Source organism: Vitis vinifera, chromosome 1 (assembly GCF_030704535.1).
Source record: "Vitis vinifera cultivar Pinot Noir 40024 chromosome 1, ASM3070453v1".
NCBI lineage: Eukaryota > Viridiplantae > Streptophyta > Magnoliopsida > Vitales > Vitaceae > Vitis > Vitis vinifera.
In genome coordinates, this window is record NC_081805.1 from 20,509,479 (window position 1) to 20,532,986 (window position 23,508).

At 37.0% G+C, this 23,508-nt stretch overlaps 2 protein-coding genes across 2 annotated transcripts; both read left to right on the forward strand.

Moving 5' to 3' along the window:
- Positions 1 to 5,285: 5,285 nt before the first annotated feature.
- Positions 5,286 to 5,849, forward strand: LOC109123438 (uncharacterized mitochondrial protein AtMg00810-like). The gene has a single exon (XM_019223244.1). It carries the CDS (start codon positions 5,286 to 5,288, stop codon positions 5,847 to 5,849), a length of 564 nt encoding a protein of 187 aa, XP_019078789.1.
- A 14,174-nt stretch (positions 5,850 to 20,023) lies between these two features.
- LOC100242683 (uncharacterized) lies at positions 20,024 to 23,205 on the forward strand. The gene is made up of 6 exons (XM_002267303.4): positions 20,024 to 20,620; positions 20,711 to 20,747; positions 21,290 to 21,526; positions 21,608 to 21,655; positions 22,262 to 22,707; positions 22,818 to 23,205. The coding sequence occupies exons 1-6, from the start codon at positions 20,319 to 20,321 to the stop codon at positions 22,888 to 22,890; spliced, it is 1,143 nt and encodes a 380-aa protein (XP_002267339.1). The 5' UTR covers positions 20,024 to 20,318; the 3' UTR covers positions 22,891 to 23,205.
- The last annotated feature ends 303 nt before the right edge of the window (positions 23,206 to 23,508 follow it).

Consider the following 23,508-nt stretch of genomic DNA (forward strand, 5'->3'; position numbering starts at 1 on the left):
TTTGCTAGTCATAAAGCCTTGAAGGAAACCATTATTGATGGCTCTTTGAACCATATAACTCAAGTCGAGGCTTCTATGACTACATAAACAAATATGAGAAAAAAGGATTGCCTTGTCTCAAAACTAGTAAGATTGGTGAAAAACCAAAATGATAATTTTTTTTAATTTTTTTTTATAGAGAATTTGATTGTAGTATTGATAAACTTAATCCACCTATTTTCACCTATCAAGCCTATGCCACTTGCATTTAAAATATCAATGCCAAAATAGTTCTCTCAATGGGATAAAAAAAATAAAAATTCAAAGAGTTCAAAATTTGCCACTCATCCACAACTCCCTTGGTTTAAATCCTCTACAGTATGTAACATCCATGAGTTAATGATGAATAGATTATAGGCTGCCACCACTCATGCGTAGTAAGAACAATATAGTCCTACAACAAGCTATTTTTGCATCAAACTACATAGTTACATTGTTAATTGTATATGATTCTTGAAAGTACATAACCCAGAAACATTTTTTTTCACTATTTCAACATAGTCTCGTTCCTCTATTACACACAAGCTATTAAGCTAAGGCTCCCATTCACATTCCAAAAAATATCTTCCATTTTCAAAACTTAAAAGGAACATAAAAGATATTAATGATGTTTGTGGTTCTTAAAATTTTGTTCCTAAACAATTCCCCACAAATAGTCATCCCTGTAAACATAAAAAATTTAAGATATAACAAAAAAAAAATCCCATATATTCTAAATCATAGGGTCATTAACAATGGAAAACAACCATTCTCATTTCCAAAATTCACTCCATCTGAAAATTTCTTTAATCAAAACAAATTTTCCCTTTATTTCATTCATGCGAAAATGAATCAAAATATAACAAACCCCAAAATATAAGAACTTTGGCCCCAATATTTTCTCAACAGCCAACTGAATCCTTAAATGGAAAATTGACATGTGATTGATTAATTCATGGCAAAAGGAAGCTCCACTTCAGTTTCTAGAAACCTTAAAAAAATTCCACTTTCGATAAAAAAAAAAAAGAGGATATGCCTCGACTTTGGCCTTGTTTGAAGGTTTTCGGAATATGCCTATCAGATTTAGGTGGTCAGCTCATGAAAAGAGACATACTAGGGTTAGATCAACATGAAACGAAGACGGCTATAGGAAGATGGGTATCCATTGCTTGGTCAGGACGTCAATAAACAGATCGGCTGCCTACCTTCGTGTATCAAACGAGCTATGAAAATATGAATTTCCTAAGATTAGGTTAGGGCAAAACAAGATGAAAGGACAAAGAGAGTCACCCCAAATTTCAAATGTTTCTCGGGTCGGGTGTCTTGTGAGTTTCAGATTTGATAACTTCAAGTTTCAGATTTTGGTGCTTATTAAATTGCACACCTTCCTGTGACATAAACACCAATGGCTACTGACAAGGAAACATTAAAGGGCAATTTTGAAAAGGCATATGTAAACAGTATATAATGCACGAGAAATATAATATTGTTGGAAAATCAAAATTGATATGGAAAGAAATAACTTTGTAAAGCTGTAAATTAACTATTAGTTGTTAATCTTTGTATTTTTAGGAAAACAATTGTTAGGAGTAATTCTTTCCCTTTAATTAGTGATTTAGTTTCTTGATTTGAAGGATTTGTATATGCTGTAAACTCTATAAAAGAATAATCTCAATGAAAGATTATTTTCCCCGTGAAACCCTATTTTTCAAGTTGGTATCAAAGCTAGCAATTTGCTTGCCGAAACCCTCATTTTTCCTCTCTTTCAATCCTTATTCTCTTTGAAACCATGTTATATGTTTCAAACAAGTACACTACTATTCCTCAACCTTCTCCAAGCAATCCCATCATCATTGATTCTTCAAAAATTAGTCCTACCACCTCGGAATCTCACTTTGTCCAAATCACCACAATTCATTTGAATGGTGACAACTTTCTGAGATGGTCTCAATCAGTTCGGATGTACATCAAAGAACGTGGAAAGATGGGCTACCTGACAAGTGAAAAGAAAGCTCTTGTAGTGGATGATCTGAATTATGCTATATGGGATGCTGAGAATTCCATGGTGATGACATGGTTTGTGAATTCTATGGAATAAGACAGTAGCTCTAATTACATGTGCTATCTAACAGCACAAGAGCTTTCAGAGAATGTAAATCAGATGAATTCTGATATAGGAAATCAATCACAGATCTTTGAATTAGCCCTCAAACTCGGTGAGATACGACAAGGAGAGGACAACGTCACAAAGTACTTCAACTCCTTGAAGTGGATTTGGCAAGATCTTGACCTCTTCAACACCTATGAGTGGAAATTTGCTGAAGACCATGGAAGACAATCGGATCTTCAAGTTTTTGGTTGGCCTTAATGTCGATTTTGATGAGGTAATGGGGAGAATCATTGGAAGACAACCCTTGTTTTCAATTGGTGAAGTTTTTTCAGAAGTTAGAAGAGAAGAGAGTCGGAAGAATGTGATGTTGGGCAAGAAGGGACCTGGAGTTTCTATTGAAGGTTCAGCCTTGGTTACCACGGGTGGAGGCTATAATAAAGCTGCTACATTTCAGCACAAATCAGATGAAAGACCACGGGTTTGGTGTGATTTTTGCAACAAGCCTCGCCATACTTGTGAGAACTGTTGGAAAATCCATGGGAAACCTATGAATTGGAAAGGAAAACAGGTGGCAAACCAGGTCGAGCTATTATTCCTATTGCTAATGAGGCTGAGACCAACCCCTTCACCACTAAGCAAATGGAGCATCCTCTTGCACTACTGAAATCCAACTCGACATCCGGTACTCCTAGTGTTTTTGTGGCACACATAGAGAATGAATTATATACTCTATCTTGTTGTTTTAAATCTATTCCATGGATAATCGATTCTGTAGCATCTGACCACATGACCAATTCCTCAAACATGTTTGAATCCTATTCACCGTGTCCTGGAAATAAAAAGATTACGATAGTTGATGGTAATTTCTCACCTATTGTAGGAAAAGGTCTAATAAAAATCTATGAGGGAATAAATCTTAAATCTGTTCTCATGTTCCTAAACTTACTTGTAATCTCTTGTCTATTAGCAAATTATCTAGAGATTCTAATTTCTGTGTTATCTTCTATGAATCCCATTATATTTTTCAAGATTAGAGCTCGGGGAAGATGATTGGCAGTGCTAGGATGATTAATGGTCTCTATTATTTCGAGGATAATTTACATAGCAACAAAATTGGTCAAGGACTAAGTAGTATTAGTTCTCTTTCTGTTCGTGATCAAATAATGGTTTGGCATTGCAGATTAGGCCATCCTAGTTTCTCTTATTTAAAACATTTATTTCCAGTGTTATTTCAAAAGGTTGATCATTTATCATTTCAATGTGAAAGTTGTTTATTGGCAAAAAGGCAACATAAAACTTACATTCCAAAACCCTACTATGCATCAAAACTATTTTATCTTATTTCACAATGATGTTTGGGGACCTTCAAGAGTAGCCACAATTTCAGGAAAAAAAAAAGGTTTGTGACCTTTATAGACTACCATACATGTCTTTTTTGGGTATATTTAATGAGGGAAAAATTTGAAGTAAAAAGGATTTTTAAAGAATTTTACAAAATGATTGAAAACCAATTTCAAACAAAAATCAGTATTTTGAGATTTGATAATGGGACTGAGTACTTTAATAAAGTTTTGGAAACCTTTTCAAATGAGAAAGGAATTTTACATCAATCCTCGTGTTCTGATACCCTTGAACATAATGGAATAGCTTAACGTAAAAATAAACACTTGTTAGAAGTAGCATGGGCTATGATATTTTACATGAATATTCCAAAATACTTATGAGGGAATGCCATACTAACTGCTTCATATCTAATCAACAGGATGCCTACAAAATTTTTGTAGTATACCACTCATTTGGATTGCTTGAAAAAGGTATTTCCAGAATCTCGAATTAATTCTGAATTACCCTTGAAAATATTTGGTTGCACTACATATGTACACATTCCAAAAAGGTCAAGATCTAAGTTAGACCCAAGGGCAGAAAAATGTGTTTTTGTAGGATATACTCATAATAAAAAGGGTTACAAATGTTTTAATCCCCTTACAAATCTTTTTACACAACTATGGATGTTTCCTTTATGGAAAATGTCCCATATTTTACCAAAAATTTACTTCAGGGGGAGAAATTAGTGGAACCAAATTTTTGGGAAATTGTTGAACCTTTGCCTAGTGTAATTCTTGATATCTCTCTTGAAAAAGAAAATAAGGAAACTAAGCTTATTGAATCTGAATATGAAATTGGTATGTCAGAAGAAGAAATACTACGAATGAAAAAAAAAATAGAAACAATCTTGAGCTTGTGGTTTATTCAAAGAAAAAAGTCCTTGGAAGAAGTAAAAACCAACTGATCATCCCAGCACATGGTCAACCAAAAGCCTTGGACAATGGCTCTCTAAATGCCTCAGGTAACCCTTTTTCTGTTCCTACTCCTATACATGCTTCTTCTTCTTCGGTTACTGATATAAGTTTACCATCACACTTTGATCCAAGTCTAGAAATATTTGCACCTGAACCTAGTTTAGGATTAGCCCCAGTTGTTCCTGCACAGGACCTTGACCTTGATATCTCTATTGTTCTTAGAAAGCAAACCCAATCCTGCATTAAACATCCCATTGCCAAATATATCTCCTACAGTAACCTTTTTGACAACTATAGAGTATTCACTACAAATATTTCAAAACTTGTGGTACCTAGAAATATTCAAGAAGCACTAGATGAACCGAGTTGGAAATTGGCAGTGTTTGAGGAAATGAATGCCTTAAAAAAGAATGGCACTTGGGAGGTTGTAGATTTACCAAGGGAAAAAAAAGTTGTAGGGTGCAAATGGGTGTTTACAATAAAGAGTAAAGCAGATGGAAGTGTTGAAAGATACAAAGCCAGACTTATGGCAAAGGGTTTTACTCAAACCTATGGGATAGACTACCACGAGACTTTCACCCCGTAGCTAAAATAAAATCGATTAGAGTTTTGTTGTCTCTTCTAGTAAATTTCAATTGGCCCTTACACCAATTGGATGTTAAAATCTTAATGGAGACCTAGAGGAGGAAGTGTTCATGAGTCCTCCACCAAGTTTTAAAGAAAATTTTGGAGTTGGGAAAGTGCGTAAATTGAAGAAGTCCTTATATGGACTTAAGCAGTCGCCTAGAGCTTGGTTTGAGCACTTTGGAAAAGTAATAAAGCATTATGGATATACTCAAAGTCAAGCTGACCAAACAATGTTCTACAAACATTCAAATGAAGGTAAAGTAGCCATCTTAATTGTGTATATTGACGATATTGTGTTAACTGGGGATGATTGCAATGAACTAGAGAAGCTGAAAGGGAAACTTGCTGAGGAATTTGAGCTTAAGGACCTAGGGGCATTAAAATACTTTCTTGGAATGGAGTTTGCTAGGTCCAAAGAAGGTATCTTTGTAAATCAGCGGGATTATGTTCTTGATCTTCTTGATGAGACATGTATGTTAGGATGTAAGCCTACTGAAACACCTATAGAGCCAAATGTAAAATTGCAGCCTACAAAAGCCAAGAATGTGAAGGGCCAAGATTGTTATCAGAGACTTGTTGGGAGATTAATTTACCTATCCCATACACGCCCTGACATAGTCTTCTCAGTGAGTATGGTTAGTCAGTTTATGCATGTGCCTGGACCAGAGCATTTTGAAGCTGTTTACAGGATTCTAAGGTATCTAAGGGGACACCAGGTAGAGGCTTTCTGTTTAAGTCACAATGACACCTACAAATTGAAGCCTACACCGAAGCTGATTGGGCTGGAAGCATAGTGGATCGAAGGTCCACCTCTGGGTACTGTTCATTTGTAGGTGGCAACTTGGTTACGTGGCGAAGTAAAAAACAGAACGTGGTTGATAGAAGTAGTGCTGATGCCGAGTTTAGAGATTTAGCTCATGGTATTTGTGAGATTATGTAGATAAGAAGATTACTGGAAAAGTTAAAGATGACAGGTTCATCTCCTATGAAGTTGTATTGTGACAACAAGGCAACAATTTCAGTAGCTCACAATCCGATTCTCCATGACTGCACCAAACATGTGGAAGTGGACAAGCATTTCATTAAAGAGAAGAAAGACAATGGATTGGTTTGTATGACCTATATCCCTACTGAGGAACAAGTGGCTGATGTCTTCACCAAAGGACTACACAAAAGGCAATTCGATTTTCTAGTTGGCAAGCTGGCTATGGAAGATATCTTTAAGCTAGCTTGAGTGGGAGTGTTGAAAAACCGAAACTGATATGGAAAGAAATAACTTTATAAAATTGTAAATTAGCTATTAGTTGTTAATCTTTGTATTTTTAGGAATGTAATTGTTACGAGTAATTTTTTCTCTTTAATTAGTGATTTAGTTTCCTAATTTGAAGGATTTGTATATGTTGTAAACTCTATAAAAGAATAATCTCAATGAAAGATTATTTTCCCCGTGAAACCTTATTTTTCAAGTAATATTTTCTCCATTAACAGAATATCATATTTCACTTATGTAGGATTCGAAAACCATATATTTTCCTAATCATAGGCTGGAAACACAAGTTTCCCTTGATTGTTTTTGTTTTAGGGTTTTGTGTGTACTGAAAATAAGAAGGTAATGATTTGATTGGGTATTAAACCTAAAAATCAATAAAATAATAATAATATTTAGTTGTAAATTAATAAATAAATAAATAATAATAGTTTAATGCAAATAAATATTCTTAAAATATTTAATTTAGATAAATTAGAAAAGAGAAATAAATTATTGAAAATAGATTTCAGAATCAACCTAACTTTATAAAAATTTGAAAATTTATTAATTGAATTATTATTGTTTAAGAAGTTAATATTAGTTATAATAATATTAACATAGGAAATTAATTAGGATTAATAATAGTTATGTTTGATATTATGTTAGGTTAGAAGTAAACTCTTTGGGGTTATTTCTCCAAGATTTTTTAGTGCTTCTTTGAGGTAAGGGAAATTAATATAAAATTTGTAAAATGAAATAATTTTCTTTTTATGTTGTATTTTGAAATGTCTAAAAATATCATTTTTATTTCTATGTATGAATCAAACATATGTTTTGTATGAAAAATATGTTTAAGTATTTTCTTTGTTTATGAAAAAAAATAAAAAATTGTGGAGATATGATGTTTTGCTTTGTAAGTTCGAATTAATAAAATAAAGTGTTTAACTCTATTTTAGATGACCCTAATCAATGGATTATAATTGTTAACATTTTTTGTCTTAGTTAATGTGTTATAATTGTTGACATTTTCGACCCGTCAATGAATTATAATAGTTGATGTTATATGACTATAGTCAAAGGGTTATAATAGTTAACCTTATGACCCTAGTCAAAGGGTTATAATTGTTGACCTTTGGTTTGTACATCTTAAAAGGAACAAATTTGAGGCTAACCACTCATTTGTAAAGTCTTACCTAATTGAATATCATTTGTTATTCAATGACCAGAGTAAATATATTTTGAATGTATTTGATTTGATTTTAATGTGAAATTATTTTGACATAAATATAAAAAATATTTTGGTTGAAAAGTTTTGAATGTATTAACATGTGGAAGTTAAAAGTTTTTATGAAATGATTGGTGAATTTTTCAATTACTCTCCGTGACCAAAGCTCATTCTCCTTCGTTGAGAATTTTTCAATTACTTTTAGTTCGAGCGAGAAGTGATGGTTAGGTTGGTGAATTTTTTCTTTGTTAGGATTTTGGTTTAAACTTTATTTTGGACATTGTTTAGATGTTATAATTTAATTCTCATTTGAATGATTTGAGTTTGGAGTTATTTGGACAATAACACTTTGGTTGATGTGTTAGTTTTTAAAGGTGAGAATAGGGGATTATGGAATTTATTTATTTTACTACTCTGAATAGGAATTTGGTAATTGGAAACCATCCAATTATAAGATGAATGTTTGTGTTGTTTCCACTTTGAGCCTTTGGGCTTTTGAGCTTGAGATGTGAAATGACCGTCATGCCCTCAAAGTGGGTTTTGGGGCATGACAAAGTGACATTAGAGTACTAAGTTATGATCTTGTTGGGAACTCCTTTTAGTTTACTATGGGGATAGATGAGTGACACATTAGTTTAAGTTTCAATTTCATCTTATATAAATTCTTATTATTCCTTATAAATCTAAATTGTCCAATTGATTTCTTAGTGACTAATTTAGTTATACCTAATGCTTTATAGGACAACATCCCACCAAGAAGACCAACATCTTCCCAAAACAGTTAGGCTAATGATGATGTACCTCCTCCACTTGTGGGTTTGCCACCTATGAATGCAAAAGGGCTTTATAGGTATCTTGGGACTTTGGCTGGTTTAGTTGAGCGTCAGGCTAGAGCTGTTGGGACTCATTGTCAGGAACAATCTTCATTTTCTAGGGGTAGCTCCTTTGATGACTTTAAGAAGTTGGGTTCTTCTTATTTTTTTGGCACTTCAGATCTAATAGAGGCAAAGGCTTGGATTCTTAAGATGGAAAAATTCTTTGATGTCATAGATTGTTATGAGGAGCGAAAACCCTCTTATGCAATAATTTGTGTTAGACAAAAAGGCAAATCATTGATGGCATATGACAGTGGACTAGTATGAGACCAAATTTATAGAGTTGTCATGTTTTGCTCCATAATTGATTGTTATAAAAGAGGAAAAATGCATTAAAGTTTTAGGATGGATTGAAGCCCTATTAGAAGAATAAGATATCTATTTTGAAGCCTAGTAACTATTCAGAGGTTGTAGATAAAGCCCTTATAACGGAGAAGGATAATAAGGAGCTTCAACAATATAAAAACAACAAAGGAAGAAGACTGGAAGCGATGGTGCCCATGGTAACCAAGCATAGAAAAGGTTTGTTTCAACTTAGAGTTAACATAAAGAGGAAACGGTGCAAAATTCTGATGCGATTTGTTCTATTTATGGTAAGAAATATTAGGGTGCTATAAAGAGATTAGAGCTTGCTTTGGTTGTGGAAAACATGGGCATATGATTTAGGATTGTCCAGAGAATAAAAAGTTTATAATTGAGAAGCCCAAGGAGGAGAATAAGAAGGATAAATAAAAATCCAAGGTCCAAGGGCAAGTGTTTGCTATGACACATCAAGATGCTCAAGCCACTTTTGATGTGGTGGCAAGTACCATTTGAATTCACACTTTATTTTCTAGAGTCCTGATTGGCCCAAACTCAACACATTATTTTATTTTAGTATCTTTTATTGGTTTATTGGGTATGCTTATTGCTAGCTTGGACTTTGATTTGATTGTTGGTACTCCTTTATGACATTCTATTGTGGATAATATAATGTTTAGAGGTTGTCTTGTGATGATTGGATATATGGAGATGTTAGTTGACTTAGTACTTATTGACCTTTAGGATTTTGATGTGATTTTGGGGATAGATTTGTTAGCTTCCTACTATGCCTCTATTAATTATTTTGGTAATAGGGTGACTTTCCACATTCTTGGCCAACATGAGTTTAATTTTGAGGGAAAGCATGTGGTTGGACCATTGTGTATGATTTTGGCTTTATGGGCTAGTTTCTTGCCTAGGAAGGGTTGTCGAGGGTTTTTGGCCTATGTGGTGTGTGATAGAAAAGATGGTACATCCTACTATTGTCAAGTTGGTAAAGGTCTAATGGAGCAATAATAGAATTCAAGAAGCCATTTGGGAATTAGAGGAGGAGATAAAAGAAAAGCATCCTCATTTATTTCAAGACTCATATATGTCTAGTTTTGAGGACTAAACTTCAGTTAAGGAAAGGAAGATGTAACGCCCTAGACCTAATTTAGGGAGTAAGATTGTAATCTTAAAAAATAATTAATTTAATTTAATAAGGTAAAAATGTATTTTCATATTTAAAAACCCAGAGTATAAATTAGATATTTCTTGTCTTCTCTATTCATAAAATCATTTTACATGGAGATTAGAGAGATCAAAGGGTGTAGGGCAACTTGGGGCTAAAGAATTGGAGGTTTAGGGTTGAAGATCAGTTTTCTAGGTAAGATTGTAACCCTTAAATTATTATTTTAAAATCTTTAATTTGTTTTGAACCATTAAAAATTCTTTAGAAGATTTTGGTCTAAATTAGGGTTAATTTATTTAATTTTTAGATCAAAATATTAAAAATTTATGAATATAGGTTATCTTATTGATGGAAATATGAGAATTTTGAATATTCAAATGAAAAAATGAATAGAAGAAAGAAAAATAAATCATAGACTATGATTTTTGAAAAAGAAAACATATGGATTATAGGATGTAAAGAAGGTAAATGAATAAATAAAATAAGAGTTGTGTGATTTTCTAAGAAAAAAAAATAGTGTAGATGTGTGTGGCAATGCAATGTAGGGTTAAAAAAAGAAAAATGAAAAAAAAGGAAAATGAGAAAGGCATGCATGTTCACGGCATGGGAAGGAAGTTAAATGTTGAGAAAAATCAAGTGCATGACTATTATTTAAAAAGTGGAAAAGAAAAAGGTATAATAATAATAATAATAATAATGGGAAGAAACATGGGTTTGACTAATTTTATTATACGGTTTTGTGTGTACTAAAAATAAATTGCTTCCTCGTCATGATCATTGATAAGAGGCTCATGAGATTGACGTGAGAGGGTAGGGATGACTATATTTTTGGGAGCAAACTCTAGGCGAATATGAAGCGCATGGATACAAGTTATGCCTTGGAATGAAAGACAATTCTAAACCCGTTTTGTCTACGAACAAGGAAGCTATGAGTAATGCAACTATGAATCTCATGGAGAGTTCGATCTTGGCTCAGGATGAATGTTGGTGGCATGCTTAACACATGCAAGTCGAATGGGAAGTGGTGTTTCTAGTGTCGGATGGGTGAGTAATGCGTAAGAACCTGTCCTTGGGAGGGGAACAACAACTGGAAAAGACTGCTAATACCACGTAGGCTAAGAAGCAAAAGGGAAAATCCGCCCGATGATGGGCTCGCATCTGATTAGCTAGTTGGTGAGACAATAGCTTACCAAGGCAATGATCGGTAGCTAGTCTGAGAGGATGATCAACCACACTGGGATTGAGACACGACCTAGAATTTTACGAGAGACAACAGTGGGGAATTTTTCGCAATGGGCAAAATCTTGATGGAGCAATGTTGTGTGGAGGTAGAAGGCCCACGGGTGGTGAACTTCTTTTCCCGAAGAAGAGGCAATGATAGTATATGAGGAATAAGCATCGGCTAACTCTATGCTAATAGTCATAGTAATACAGAGGATGCAAGTGTTATTCGGAATGATTGGGCGAAAAGCGTCAGTAGGTGGCTTTTTAAGTCTGCTTTCAAATCCCAAGGCTCAACCCTAAACAGGCGGTGGAAACTACTAAGCTGGAGTACCATAGGAGTAGAGGGAATTTTTGATGGATCAGTGAAATTCATAGAGATTGGAAAGAATACCAAAGACAAGAGCACTCTATTGGGCTAACATTGATACTGAGAGACGAAAGCTAGGGGAACTAATGGGATTAGATACCCAGTAGTCCTAGTCGTAAATGATGGATACTTGGCGTTGTGTGTATCGACCCATGAAGTGTTGTAGCTAACGTGTTAAGTATCCCATCTAGGGAGTATGTTTGTAAGAATGAAACTCGAAGGAATTGACGGGGGGCCACACAAGCAGTGGAGCATGTGGTTTAATTCAATGCAAAGTGAAGAACCTTACCAGGTATTGACATGTCGCAAATCCTCTTGAAAAAGAGGGGTGCTTTCGGGAACTCGGATACAAGTGATGCATGGCTATTGTCGGCTCATGTCGTAATGTGTTGGGTTAAGTCCCACAACAAGTGCAACCCTCATGTTTAGTTGCCATCGTTGAGTTTGGAACCCTGAGTAGACTGTTGGTGATAAGCCGGAGGAAAGGGATGATGGCGTCAACTCATCATGCCCCTTATGCTTTGGGCAACACATATGCTACAATGGTCGGGACAAAGGGTCGCGATCCTGCAGGGGTAAGCTAACTCCAAAAACTCGTCCTTAGTTTGGATTGCAGGCTACAACTCACCTGCATGAAGTTGGAATTGCTAGTAATCATTGGTTAGCCATACGACGGTGAATTTATTCCCAGGCCTTGTACACACCACCCGTCACACTATGAGAGTTGGTCATGCCCGAAGTCATTACCTTAATCACAAGGAGAGGGATGACGAAGGCAGGGTTAGTGATTGGAGTGAAGTCGTAACAAGGTAGCCGTGTTGGAAGGTGCAGCTGGATCGCCTCATTTTCAAGGAGAGCTAATGCTTGTTAGGTATTTTGGTTTGGTACTACTTTACACCCAAAAAGAAGTGAGCTACGTGTCACAAGATGCTTCAAATGACCCTCCCCATGGGCTTATATAGGAGGAGAGAAGCTTCTAGAGACCCTTGGAGACATCCACACTTAGCCACTAGTGGGAAGAGTGTGGAAGGTTCTAGAAATGCCTAGAGAAGTCCACACAACTCTACACTATGGAAGAAGGTATGAGAAGGGTCCAAAGCTTTTTAGAGAAATCTAGAAGTCTCTTGAATATTCTAGAATAGTGTAGGACATTCTAGAAGTCTCTTGAATATTCTAGAATAGTGTAGGACATTCTAGAATATTCATGAATTGTAAGGAACCCTCCAAGGTTCTAGAGAGTTCCATTGGTGCCTATAAATAGGTGAGGGCCTCATTCGGGCAAGGCACCAAGCAAGTGAGCATCCAAGCACTTGTAAAGGTTTCCTTGAGTTAGTGAAAGCTTCCATTCTTTCAAGAGTTGCCTACCAAGCTTCTTAAGCTTTTGAGTCGCGAGTGTCTTAGCCGAGCAAGCTAAGCATTGGGGAGCAAGGCTGACTTAGCAAGATCAAGCGTCTTGGCTTGTCTAAGTGCCGCACGAGCTTAGTGAACGATTAAGTCCGTGACAAGTGGTATCAGAGCGCGGTTATGAGGTGGGCATAGCAAAGGAAGCATGTCGGGTTCCAACGTGGAGGAGACTAGTGAGCAAACCCGTGGGAGGGAGACCGAGCCTACTGCACGGGGCAGGGGCAGGAAGGATAAATCTCGTGATGCCGTTGCCAACATGGAGGCAAGGTTAGCCAAGGTGGAGCTAGCCATGGCGGACACTCGGGAGGGGTTGGACTTGATCGAGCAAGGCATGGAGAAGGGCTTAGAGGATCTAAGGGAGCAGATCCAAGACCTTCGTGAGAGGGTGCTAGTCTCACAAGTTCAGCCAGTGTCGCACGAGGAGTTTGTGTCCTTCCAAGGAAAGGTCTTGAGCATGCTTGCTAGCATGGAGTCAAGGATAGAGGCCTTGGCCACTCGAATGGAGTCCCGAGACCAGGAAGTTAGGCAGGAGTTGGCCATCTACAAGGCTGCTGTGTCGGCACGGGTCATGGCCACACAGGAGGCATCTAGGGTGGAGGTGCCGAAGCCACACAGGTTTAGTGGCAAGCGGGATGCCAAGGAGTTGGATAACTTCTTATGGCATATGGAGCGATACTTCGAAGCTATCGCATTGACGGATGAGGCGACTAAGGTAAGAACTGCGACCCTCTACCTTACTGACACAGCTACTCTATGGTGGCGTCGAAGGTTTGCCGATATGGAGAAAGGCATTTGCACCATAGAGACGTGGGAGGACTTCAGGAGGGAGATCAAGAGGCAGTTCTACCCGGAGGACGTGGCTTACCTGGCTAGGAAAAACATGCGGCGTCTTAAGCACACAGGCTCAATACGCGACTATGTCAAGGAATTCTCTTCGCTCATGCTTGAGATTCCTAACATGACTCAGGAGGAGTTGCTATTCAACTTCATGGATAACCTGCAAGGGTGGGCCGAGCAGGAATTAAGGCGTCGAGGTGTTCAAGACTTAACCACTGCTATGGCAATAGCAGAATCCTTAGCGGATTATAAGAGGGGAGACTCCTCCAAGATTGAGTCTTTGGAGGATAGCCACGCCATGGGTGGGGGAGACGAGGTTCCAAGGGACCACAATGCTCCTAAAAAGGGATCAGGCAAGACGTCTAACGTCCGAGAAGGAAGGGATAAGGCGGAAAGGAAAGAGTTTACGCCTAAAATCAAATGCTTCCTGTGTGACGGTCCACATTGGGCACGGGATTGTCCAAAGAGGAAGGCGCTCAGTGCCATGATCGAGGAGAGGGAGCAGGAGGACGAAGCACATATGGGCTCAATGCAGCTACTAGGTGCCCTCCAATTCAACCCGAAGCCTAGTACGCCTGAGACCTCCTTACTAGCAGGGGTGCAAGTAAAGGAGGAAAAAGGGGAGCGAGCTGAGGTAGCCCGCACACACATGGAAGAGGTCACCAAGGGAAAGGTGAACTCAATGGGTAAGAGGAAGCAGCACTCTAAGCATTGGAAGCGCACGGGTCTGCATCCATCTGAAGCCTCACGGGAGAAGGAGGTGAAGAATATCCTGGCTGAACGGGTCACCAGGAGACAAGGGGTCCTTCCTGTGATAGAATATCTAGTCCAATGGAAAGGACTACCTAAGAGGCAGGCAAGCTGGGAACATGCGGATGCCTTGAGAAAATTCTGGAAACACATCGAGAGGTTTCAGAATGAGGCAACGACGAGGACGTCGACGGCATTGGTGGGGGAGAGTGTCACAAGATGCTTCAAATGACCCTCCCCATGGGCTTATATAGGAGGAGAGAAGCTTCTAGAGACCCTTGGAGACATCCACACTTAGCCACTAGTGGGAAGAGTGTGGAAGGTTCTAGAAATGCCTAGAGAAGTCCACACAACTCTACACTATGGAAGAAGGTATGAGAAGGGTCCAAAGCTTTTTAGAGAAATCTAGAAGTCTCTTGAATATTCTAGAATAGTGTAGGACATTCTAGAAGTCTCTTGAATATTCTAGAATAGTGTAGGACATTCTAGAATATTCATGAATTGTAAGGAACCCTCCAAGGTTCTAGAGAGTTCCATTGGTGCCTATAAATAGGTGAGGGCCTCATTCGGGCAAGGCACCAAGCAAGTGAGCATCCAAGCACTTGTAAAGGTTTCCTTGAGTTAGTGAAAGCTTCCATTCTTTCAAGAGTTGCCTACCAAGCTTCTTAAGCTTTTGAGTCGCGAGTGTCTTAGCCGAGCAAGCTAAGCATTGGGGAGCAAGGCTGACTTAGCAAGATCAAGCGTCTTGGCTTGTCTAAGTGCCGCACGAGCTTAGTGAATGACTAAGTCCGTGACATACGTCTGAGTTAAACTTGGAGATGGAAGTAAGACCAAGCTCATGAGCTTATTATCCTAGATCAAAACAAGTTGATAGGATCCCCTTTTTTACGTTACCATGTCTCTCCTGTGTGGCGACATGGGGGCGAAAAAAAAAAAAAGAAAATGATGAAGTTTTTCTCGATTTTAGCATAGCAAGCCCCCAATGGGAGGCCCGTATCACACGACGGGCTATTAGCTCAATGGTAGAGTGCACCCCTGATAATTATGTCGTTGTGCCTGGGCTGTGAGGGCTCTCAACCACATGGATATTTCAATGTGCTCATTAGTGCCTGACCATGAGATGTAGATTATCTAAGGCACATTAGCATGGCATACTTCTCTTGTTCGAACCGAGGTTTGAAACTAAACATCTCCTCAGGAGGATAGATGGGGCGATTCAAGTGAGATCTAATGTAGATCCAACTATTTATTCACTCTTGGGATTCGGACGGTCCGGGGGGGACCACCACGGCTCCTTCTTCTCGAGAATCCATACATCCCGTATTAGTGTATGGACAACTATCTCTGGAGCACAAGTTTAGGTTTGGCCTCAATGGGAAAATAAAATGGAGCACCTAACAACACATTTTCACAGACCAAGAACTACGAGATCACCCCTTTCATTTTAGGGTGACAAAAGGATCGTACCATTCGAGGTTTTTTTTTTCATGTTTTTCCCGGAGGTTTGGAGAAAGCTATAATCAATCGGATTTTCCTAATCCTCCATTCCCGAAAGAAAGAATGTGAAATTATTTTTCCTTTCCACAAAGACTAGGAGATTGGATCTAGTTGTAAGAAGAATGTTTGTTATAAATAACTCACTTCTTGGTCTTTGACCCCCTCAGTCACAATGAACGTCCTCGATTAGTGCAATGGGATGTGTTTATTTATCTATCTCTTGACTCGAAATGGGAGCAGGTTTGAAAAACAATCTTAGAGTGTCTAGGGTTGGGCCAAGAGGGTCTCTTGATGCCTTCTTTTTTCTTCTCAACAGAGTTATTTCACAAAGACTTGCCATGGTAAGAAGAAAGGGGGAACAAACACACTTGAAGAGCACTGTACAACGGAGAGTTGTATGCTGCATTCAGGAAGGATGAATCGCTCCTGAAAAGGAATCTATTGATTCACTCCCAATTGGTTGGACCATAGGTGTGATGATTTACTTCACGGGCGAGGTCTTTGGTTCAAGTCCAAGATGGCCCAACTGTGCCAGGGAAAAGACATTTTTTTTCTATTATATTAGTATTAGTTAGTGATCCCGGCTTAGTGAACCCTTTCTTACGTGATGAACTGTTAGCACCAGTCCTACATTTTGTCTCTATGGACCAAGGAGAAAGGAGGCACAACAGGAAGAGGATTGTACCATGAGAGAAGGAGATCAACCTCTTCTCTTTCAAATATACATGGAATCTAACAATGCAATGTAGTTGGAATCTCATGTCGATTCGAATGAATCATCTTTTCAACAGAGGTAGTGCCTTCTTGGTAAGAGGATAATAAGTTACAAATTCTGTCTCGAAAGGAATTTGTCCATTTTTCGGGGTCTCAAAGGGGTGTGGAAACACATAAGAACTCTTGAATGGAAATGGAAAAGAAATGTAACTCTAAATTCTTTGGAAATGGTAAGATCTTTGGCACAAGAAGAAGGGGTTGATCTGTATCATCTTGACTTGGTTCTGATTCGTCTATTTTTTTAAGAATATTGAGTCGGGTTCTTCTCATACCCGTATCGAATAGAACATGTTCAGCCAAATCTTCTTCACTACTTGATTTAGATTGGGAAAATTGTACGGTTTTATGAAACCGTGTGCTATGGCTCAAATCCGTAGTCAATCCTATTTTCAATAAGAGTAGTTGACAATTGAATCCAATTTTTCCCATTATTTTCGTATTTGTAATAGTGCGAAAAGAAGGCCCGACTCCAAGTTGTTCAAGAATAGTTGCGTTGAGTTTCTCGACCCTTTGCCTTACTTAGGATTAGTCAGTTTTATTTCTCGATAGGGGCAAGGAAGGGATATAACTCAGCGATAGAGTGTCACCTTGATGTGGTGGAGGTCATGAATTATTATTTAGATGTTAAAATTTAATTCTCATTTGAATTATTTGGAAAATAACACTTCGGTTAATGTGTTAGTTTTTAAAGTTGAGAATTGAGGATTATAAAATTTATTAATTTTACTATTTTGAATAGAAATTTGGTAATTGGAAACCATATAGTTACAAGACGAATGTCTATATCGTTTTCACTTTGAGCCTTCGAACTTAAGGTATAAAATAACTGTTATGCCCTTGAAATGAGTTTTGGGGCGTGACAAAACCTACTTGTAAGAGCAACTAGATGGCTCAGTACAACCTAGCTCGTCTTGCTAGGAGGATGGTCCTAATTGCGGGCTTGACCCACTACAATGGGATCTAGATTGGTTTTGGCCGACCTAGTTTAGGTTGCACGGCTTCGACTGAGTCAAGCTGAAGCTTACCCACAGGCCCATAGACAAGTTAAGCCAACCTCCTTCACTAACAAAATATAACATATCAATTTAATGATAGTAATTTATGTATATAAAATAAGTATAAGTAATTTAAAGAAAATGATTCACACAAATCGTAATTCCCAAGTAAGAATATTCTCCTAATACAAAATACATGTAAAGTCATATTCAATCGTCATTATAAACACTCAACTTCTTAAAGAAAATGCATGCAAAGCTTCTCACATCCATATCCATTTGTCAATACACCTTTCTCAAGAGTAGATAATCCTTAATCAAAATGGACCCAAGTCTAGTCTAATGATTATGATAGCCCTGCAACTTCCTTGAAAAAGAGGGGATTAGCCCTTTGCTCTTCATTGCACAAATGGCTAATGAGTGAAGCCAGTGCTCATCCCTGGGAAGACCCTAAGAAAGTTACTCAAACAAAGTCAAAAAAATAAAAATAAAAATAAGGTAAAAATTTGTGTAATTATGGGGTGTTCCCTCCCCTTTTCTTCCACAGTCCCCACCCACTAATCATCCACCCACTTTTCATACCACAAAATCATTTTCTGCCCTGAAAAGTGTTGCCGGTCACAATACCTTTCAATATTACGACAGTAGCCTCTACAATTGAATTGTGGAACATAATCCCATCATTGCATGCTAAAGGGTATTGAAGCATGATTATGAGTGTTATCTCTTCGATTTCATTACCTAAACTTTGGAATTAAGAAGCCATGTTTTCAAAGTATATAGTAGGCTTGGAGTGCAACTTTTTAAATTAAAGTAGGGACGTAGCCACATCCCCCACTCCAAAGAACATCTCTTTCAAAGATATCACTGTCTTAGCCACTGTCCATACACCACCTTTCCACTCGATTACCAGCCCCACGTGTTCTCTTATTTCCTTTTAAACTAACTTCAATCACATATAAAAGTGGAATCAAATTTCAAACTTATCCCAGTGCCTTGGCCATTAACCAATCAATTCCACATCCACTAGAGGTTTAAGCCAGAGAAAAGTTTTGAATTCGAAAAAGGAGCAACGGTAAGTGGCATATTTATGTCTTAATTTGCTAAATTTTGTACTGTTATAATTAGTGTATGGTTATTAAAAACTTTGAGCTTGATCTGAACCCAACACATGTTGAACGGTTAAAGAATTTTAGCTCTACATCTAAAGTGGGTTTTAAATAAAGAAATTTAGGATATGTTTGTTAAATGTTTTTGAAAATAATTATAAAAAATAGTTTTTAAGAATAATTTTTGAAAATTATTATATGATTTTTATAAAATAAAAGTCTTATTCAAAAACTTAAAACATTTTTAACCAATTTTTAATATTTTTAAATCTAATATTTTATTTTTAATCATTTTATATATTTATATAATTATTTCTTCAAAAAAACCCTCATAAAATAAATAAATAAAAAACTAAAATATATATTTTTTAAAACATTTAGTTTTTTTTTTTTTTTTGTTCTTAAGAATAGAAAAAAGAAAATAAATTTTTATTGTTAAACATGTTTTTTGTCTTTTTGTTTTGTAGAACATAAAACTACTTTAAAAACAATTATCAAATAGAGTTTGAAAATAATTAGAAAAAATGGTTTTTAAGAACAACTTTTAAAAATCATTCTCCAATATTTTGTAAAACAAAAATCTATTCACAAACTTAAATATTTTTAACTTATTTTTAATAAGAGAAAACAATTGAAAATAGTGTTTTATGTTATTAAGAATAGAAAACTTAAAATAATTATTTGGTTGTTAAACGTGTTTATCAATTTTTTTATTCTAAAAAATAGAAAATTATTCTTAAAAAAGAATTGTGAAACAAATCTTACTAATCATATTTTATGAAAATATATTATTTAAAAAATAATATCAGATATTATTCCTCCTAATTTTTAAAAGGAAGGTTATGAATAAATATGTTATTTTAAAAGCAAAGAAATCAGGGTTAGTCAATCTCCAAAAATATGTAGCTTCTGGTTCAAAATTTGATATCAAAATAAAAAAATAAAAAAATGATTTTTTTACAATAAATTAGAGATTTTTTTAAAGAATAAATTAGAGATGTTTTATGGAAAATAAATATTTGATATTTTGACAATTACTTTAAAGATTTGACAAAGGGTGGAAAGACCTTTAAAATAAAAAATAAAAATGGAAACCATTAAATATCTGCCTCAGAGGCAAGTCTGTTTCTTTTTGGTATACTCGTGGAAAGGGCAAGTTTCCACAATTTCCTTTTGGTGTACCATGTATCTACTCCATGGAAGATAACTCACCTTTGACCAGCACCACGCCGTAAATCACTCTCACTAATATTGACCCCAAACTCCCTTCTTTCTCTTTCCCTGCAACTCCATCACACCAAAGCACTATATTCCAAGCTCCAGAATCTAACTTCCCATACATTTTCCTACCTTTTTTTCGCGGTACCCAAACACCCATATTCTTCTTCATGCCAGAGACTACAAATTGAACAAGATGTATTCATCCGTTGTTCCAACCCGAAACAGCTCATAAACCAACGATTTTGTCGTTTTCTGAAACCAGATGGGGTCTGCGACGTCGTCGATGGCGGCCAAGTTTGCATTTTTCCCTCCTAACCCTCCTACGTATAAAGTAGTTTCCGATGAATCCACCGGAAAAATGAGACTCTCCGACGTGCCTCAGAGAGAGAACGTGGACGTGTTGAAGCTGTGCACGAAGAAAGGGAACGAGATAGTTGCAGTGTACGTGAAGAACCCTTCAGCGTCAGTGACAGTGCTCTACTCTCATGGCAATGCAGCTGATCTTGGTCAGATGTTTAACATCTTCGCCGAACTGAGTCTTCGTCTGGGGGTGAATCTCATGGGGTCAGTATCATCAATACATGCAAATTCAACATTTTTGTTCCTAAATTAAAACAGATGAAAGGACCTGCTTGATTTTCTGGTGCTTTGCAGGTACGATTATTCTGGGTATGGACAATCCTCTGGAAAGGTAGATTCCAGTCTTTGTACCATAAAGATTTTCCAAAAAAAAAAAGGAAGAATAAGAAAATGAAAATGATTGTATTTTCTGCAAATTAAGTGAATTAGCTCTTCACTGATCTATAGATGATAAATTTTAATTTTTCAGGTCGTGAAAGTGAATTTGTTGTTGAATGTGATATTAGTATGTTTAGAAAGGCAATTTTTCTAATCCGTCCTTTTTTTTAAGGGAAAAAAAAATGCAGAAGCATTGTTCATAAGAAGACTTAAAGATATTTACATTTGGGTTGAGGGCAAGGAACAGTCAAAGGAGAGAATAAATTTTGACCCTTTTCAGACTAGAAATTATACAAGTAATTCTGGCTATATTGATTGCATTTCTCAAATTAAATGGGCGCAGCATTGAGTTTTTCGACTTCATTTATAGCCATTAACAATTCTGCAAAAGGATCGTTTTTGAAATTTCTGTCCATATGTTCAGCATTGCTTTCTGTAGTTTGAGTTCAATTGGAAGACTGCTAACAATGTGTGTGATACATCTTTACCAATCAGCCAAGTGAGCAGGACACATATGCAGACATAGAGGCTGCTTACAGTTGCCTCGAAGACACCTATGGAGTGAAGGAGGAAGACATTATACTGTATGGGCAGTCGGTTGGCAGTGGACCTACTCTAGAATTAGCCACTTGTTTCGCTCGATTGAGGGCTGTTATTCTTCACAGTCCAATCCTATCTGGGCTTCGAGTCATGTATCCTGTGAAGCGAACATTTTGGTTTGATATCTACAAGGTATTTCCTTTTTTCTTTTGGTTGTGCATTGTCAGTGTTTAAATTTTGTCCCTCATTCATGGGTGTTTGTTTCTGCTGCAGAATATTGATAAAATTCCACTGGTGAATTGCCCTGTTCTGGTCATTCACGTGAGTATATTTCTTATTATCTTGGCCTATTGTGATCCATAGTCTGATTCTTTAGAACATTTTGATTTCATAGAAATGCTTTTGAAATAAATATGGAATGTTAAAACATCTCAGTATGCTTTGGAGAGATTGCCACTGGATCACTTTTCTTGTCTCCAAAACTAACCAAGTTTACTCTTTGAATTTAGTTGGCAAGTTAGACTTGGTCCAGAAGTATCTGAATCTTCATAGATGGTTATTTAAAGTTGGTTTCTAAGCTAAAAGAGATGAATTTATCCTGATGAGGGGTTTTCTTCAGGATGCATAAGTATGGCTGTGGCTAGACATGTATGGCATATATTGTCCTGAAGATTTCTTTTGCAGAACCCAAATTTGTCATATTGTTTCAAATGGGTATAACAGAAATAATTTGTTTATGATTTATGAATGGAATGAGAGTCTTAGGGCCACTTAACTGGCAATTCCCTTTTGCCATAAACTGTTGTCATGGCTTAACTAACTGGAAAACCATTCTCTCTATCAAGATTTTTGCACAGAGTTTAAGACTGGTGCAGCAGTTAAATGATGCTAAATGGTCCCATGTGACACTATTTTTGGTGTTAGCAGGGAACGGATGATGAAATTGTGGATTGGTCCCATGGTAAGCAGCTGTGGGAGCTCTGTAAAGAGAAGTATGAACCTTTGTGGCTTAAAGGAGGGAACCACTGTAACTTAGAGCTCTATCCAGAGTACCTAAGGCATCTCAAGAAGTTCATATCAGCCATAGAGAAATTGCCATGTGCACAATATATATCTGGACAAAGTACAGATCAATCAGAGCGGTCTGTGAATTCCACAGACCATAGAGACAGGTCCAGAACAAGCACAGACCATAGGGAAAAGTCCAGATTAAGCAATGGGCAAAGAGAAAAATCTAGGCCAAGCACGGACAGCAGAGAGAAGTCCAGAGCCAGCACCGACCGGAGAGAGAAGTCAAGAAGGAGCTATGATCGATCAGGGAAAGCAAGGAACAGCATAGACCAGTCAGAGAGAGCGAGAAACAGCTTTGATCGGTCAGTTCCTGCCCTCCTTTTTGCTCTTACCTTCTAATTGGAACAGCTAACATTAACTGCATATAAATATATGGTACATACTCTTGATTATTCCAACCAATTGTTGGCAGCTTGGGAGATATGGTAAGATCAGTTGGGTTGTGCAATGTTGATTGTTTCAAGCAGACAGCCACAGAGGTCTGAGTCAGAAACAACTGTGCTTGCAAACTGGGTTGAAACTTTGGTTTTACTTTTGGTTGTTTGATTGGTCCGGATGACTGCTTGATTAATGTTCTTTCCTTTTTACTTGTAACTGATCCAATGTCTTCCCTCTCTCTATTGTTTTCAATTTTTTAGGTGATCTGCAAAGAAATAATAGTGAGTAATTCCACCAGGTCCTTTGTGTATCTTAACTTTTATCTGTTCATAGTTATAGATATGATTTTCTTGTTGATTATGTCACACTTTCTTGTGGATGATTGAGTCCTGGCAAAAGGGATTGGGATTGTTTTGTATCAACTCTGTTGCACCCTTCAGTTCAAGTGCTTGATCTCCAGCAGCAATGAAGCAAAAAGCCCAGTGGCTATTGCAAACAGAAAACAAAAAAAAAAGGCATGTAGTTCATTTTTGTCTAGAACCCATCTACTTCAGAGAAAAATTTCTCCAAAACATCATCTCTTGCTATTGTACAAGTGCTTCTTCATCAGCATTAGTATGTGAGCCCTCGAGGAAAGAGCAACATGTAATAATATACCAAAAAAAAACCTTCCTTTCTTGTGACTAAAATAGGATTATCAAGCAAATTCCAGCAAAGCTAATATG

Bases quoted from the DNA above. Each gene is read 5' to 3' on its own strand.
- LOC109123438 (XM_019223244.1), top strand. From the start codon at position 5,286: ATGTTCTACAAACATTCAAATGAAGGTAAAGTAGCCATCTTAATTGTG.
- LOC100242683 (XM_002267303.4), top strand. From the start codon at position 20,319: ATGGGGTCTGCGACGTCGTCGATGGCGGCCAAGTTTGCATTTTTCCCT. The intron at 20,748-21,289 runs GTAGATTCCAGT...TTTACCAATCAG, and splicing joins ATGGACAATCCTCTGGAAAG to CCAAGTGAGCAGGACACATA. The intron at 21,656-22,261 runs GTGAGTATATTT...TGGTGTTAGCAG, and splicing joins GCCCTGTTCTGGTCATTCAC to GGAACGGATGATGAAATTGT.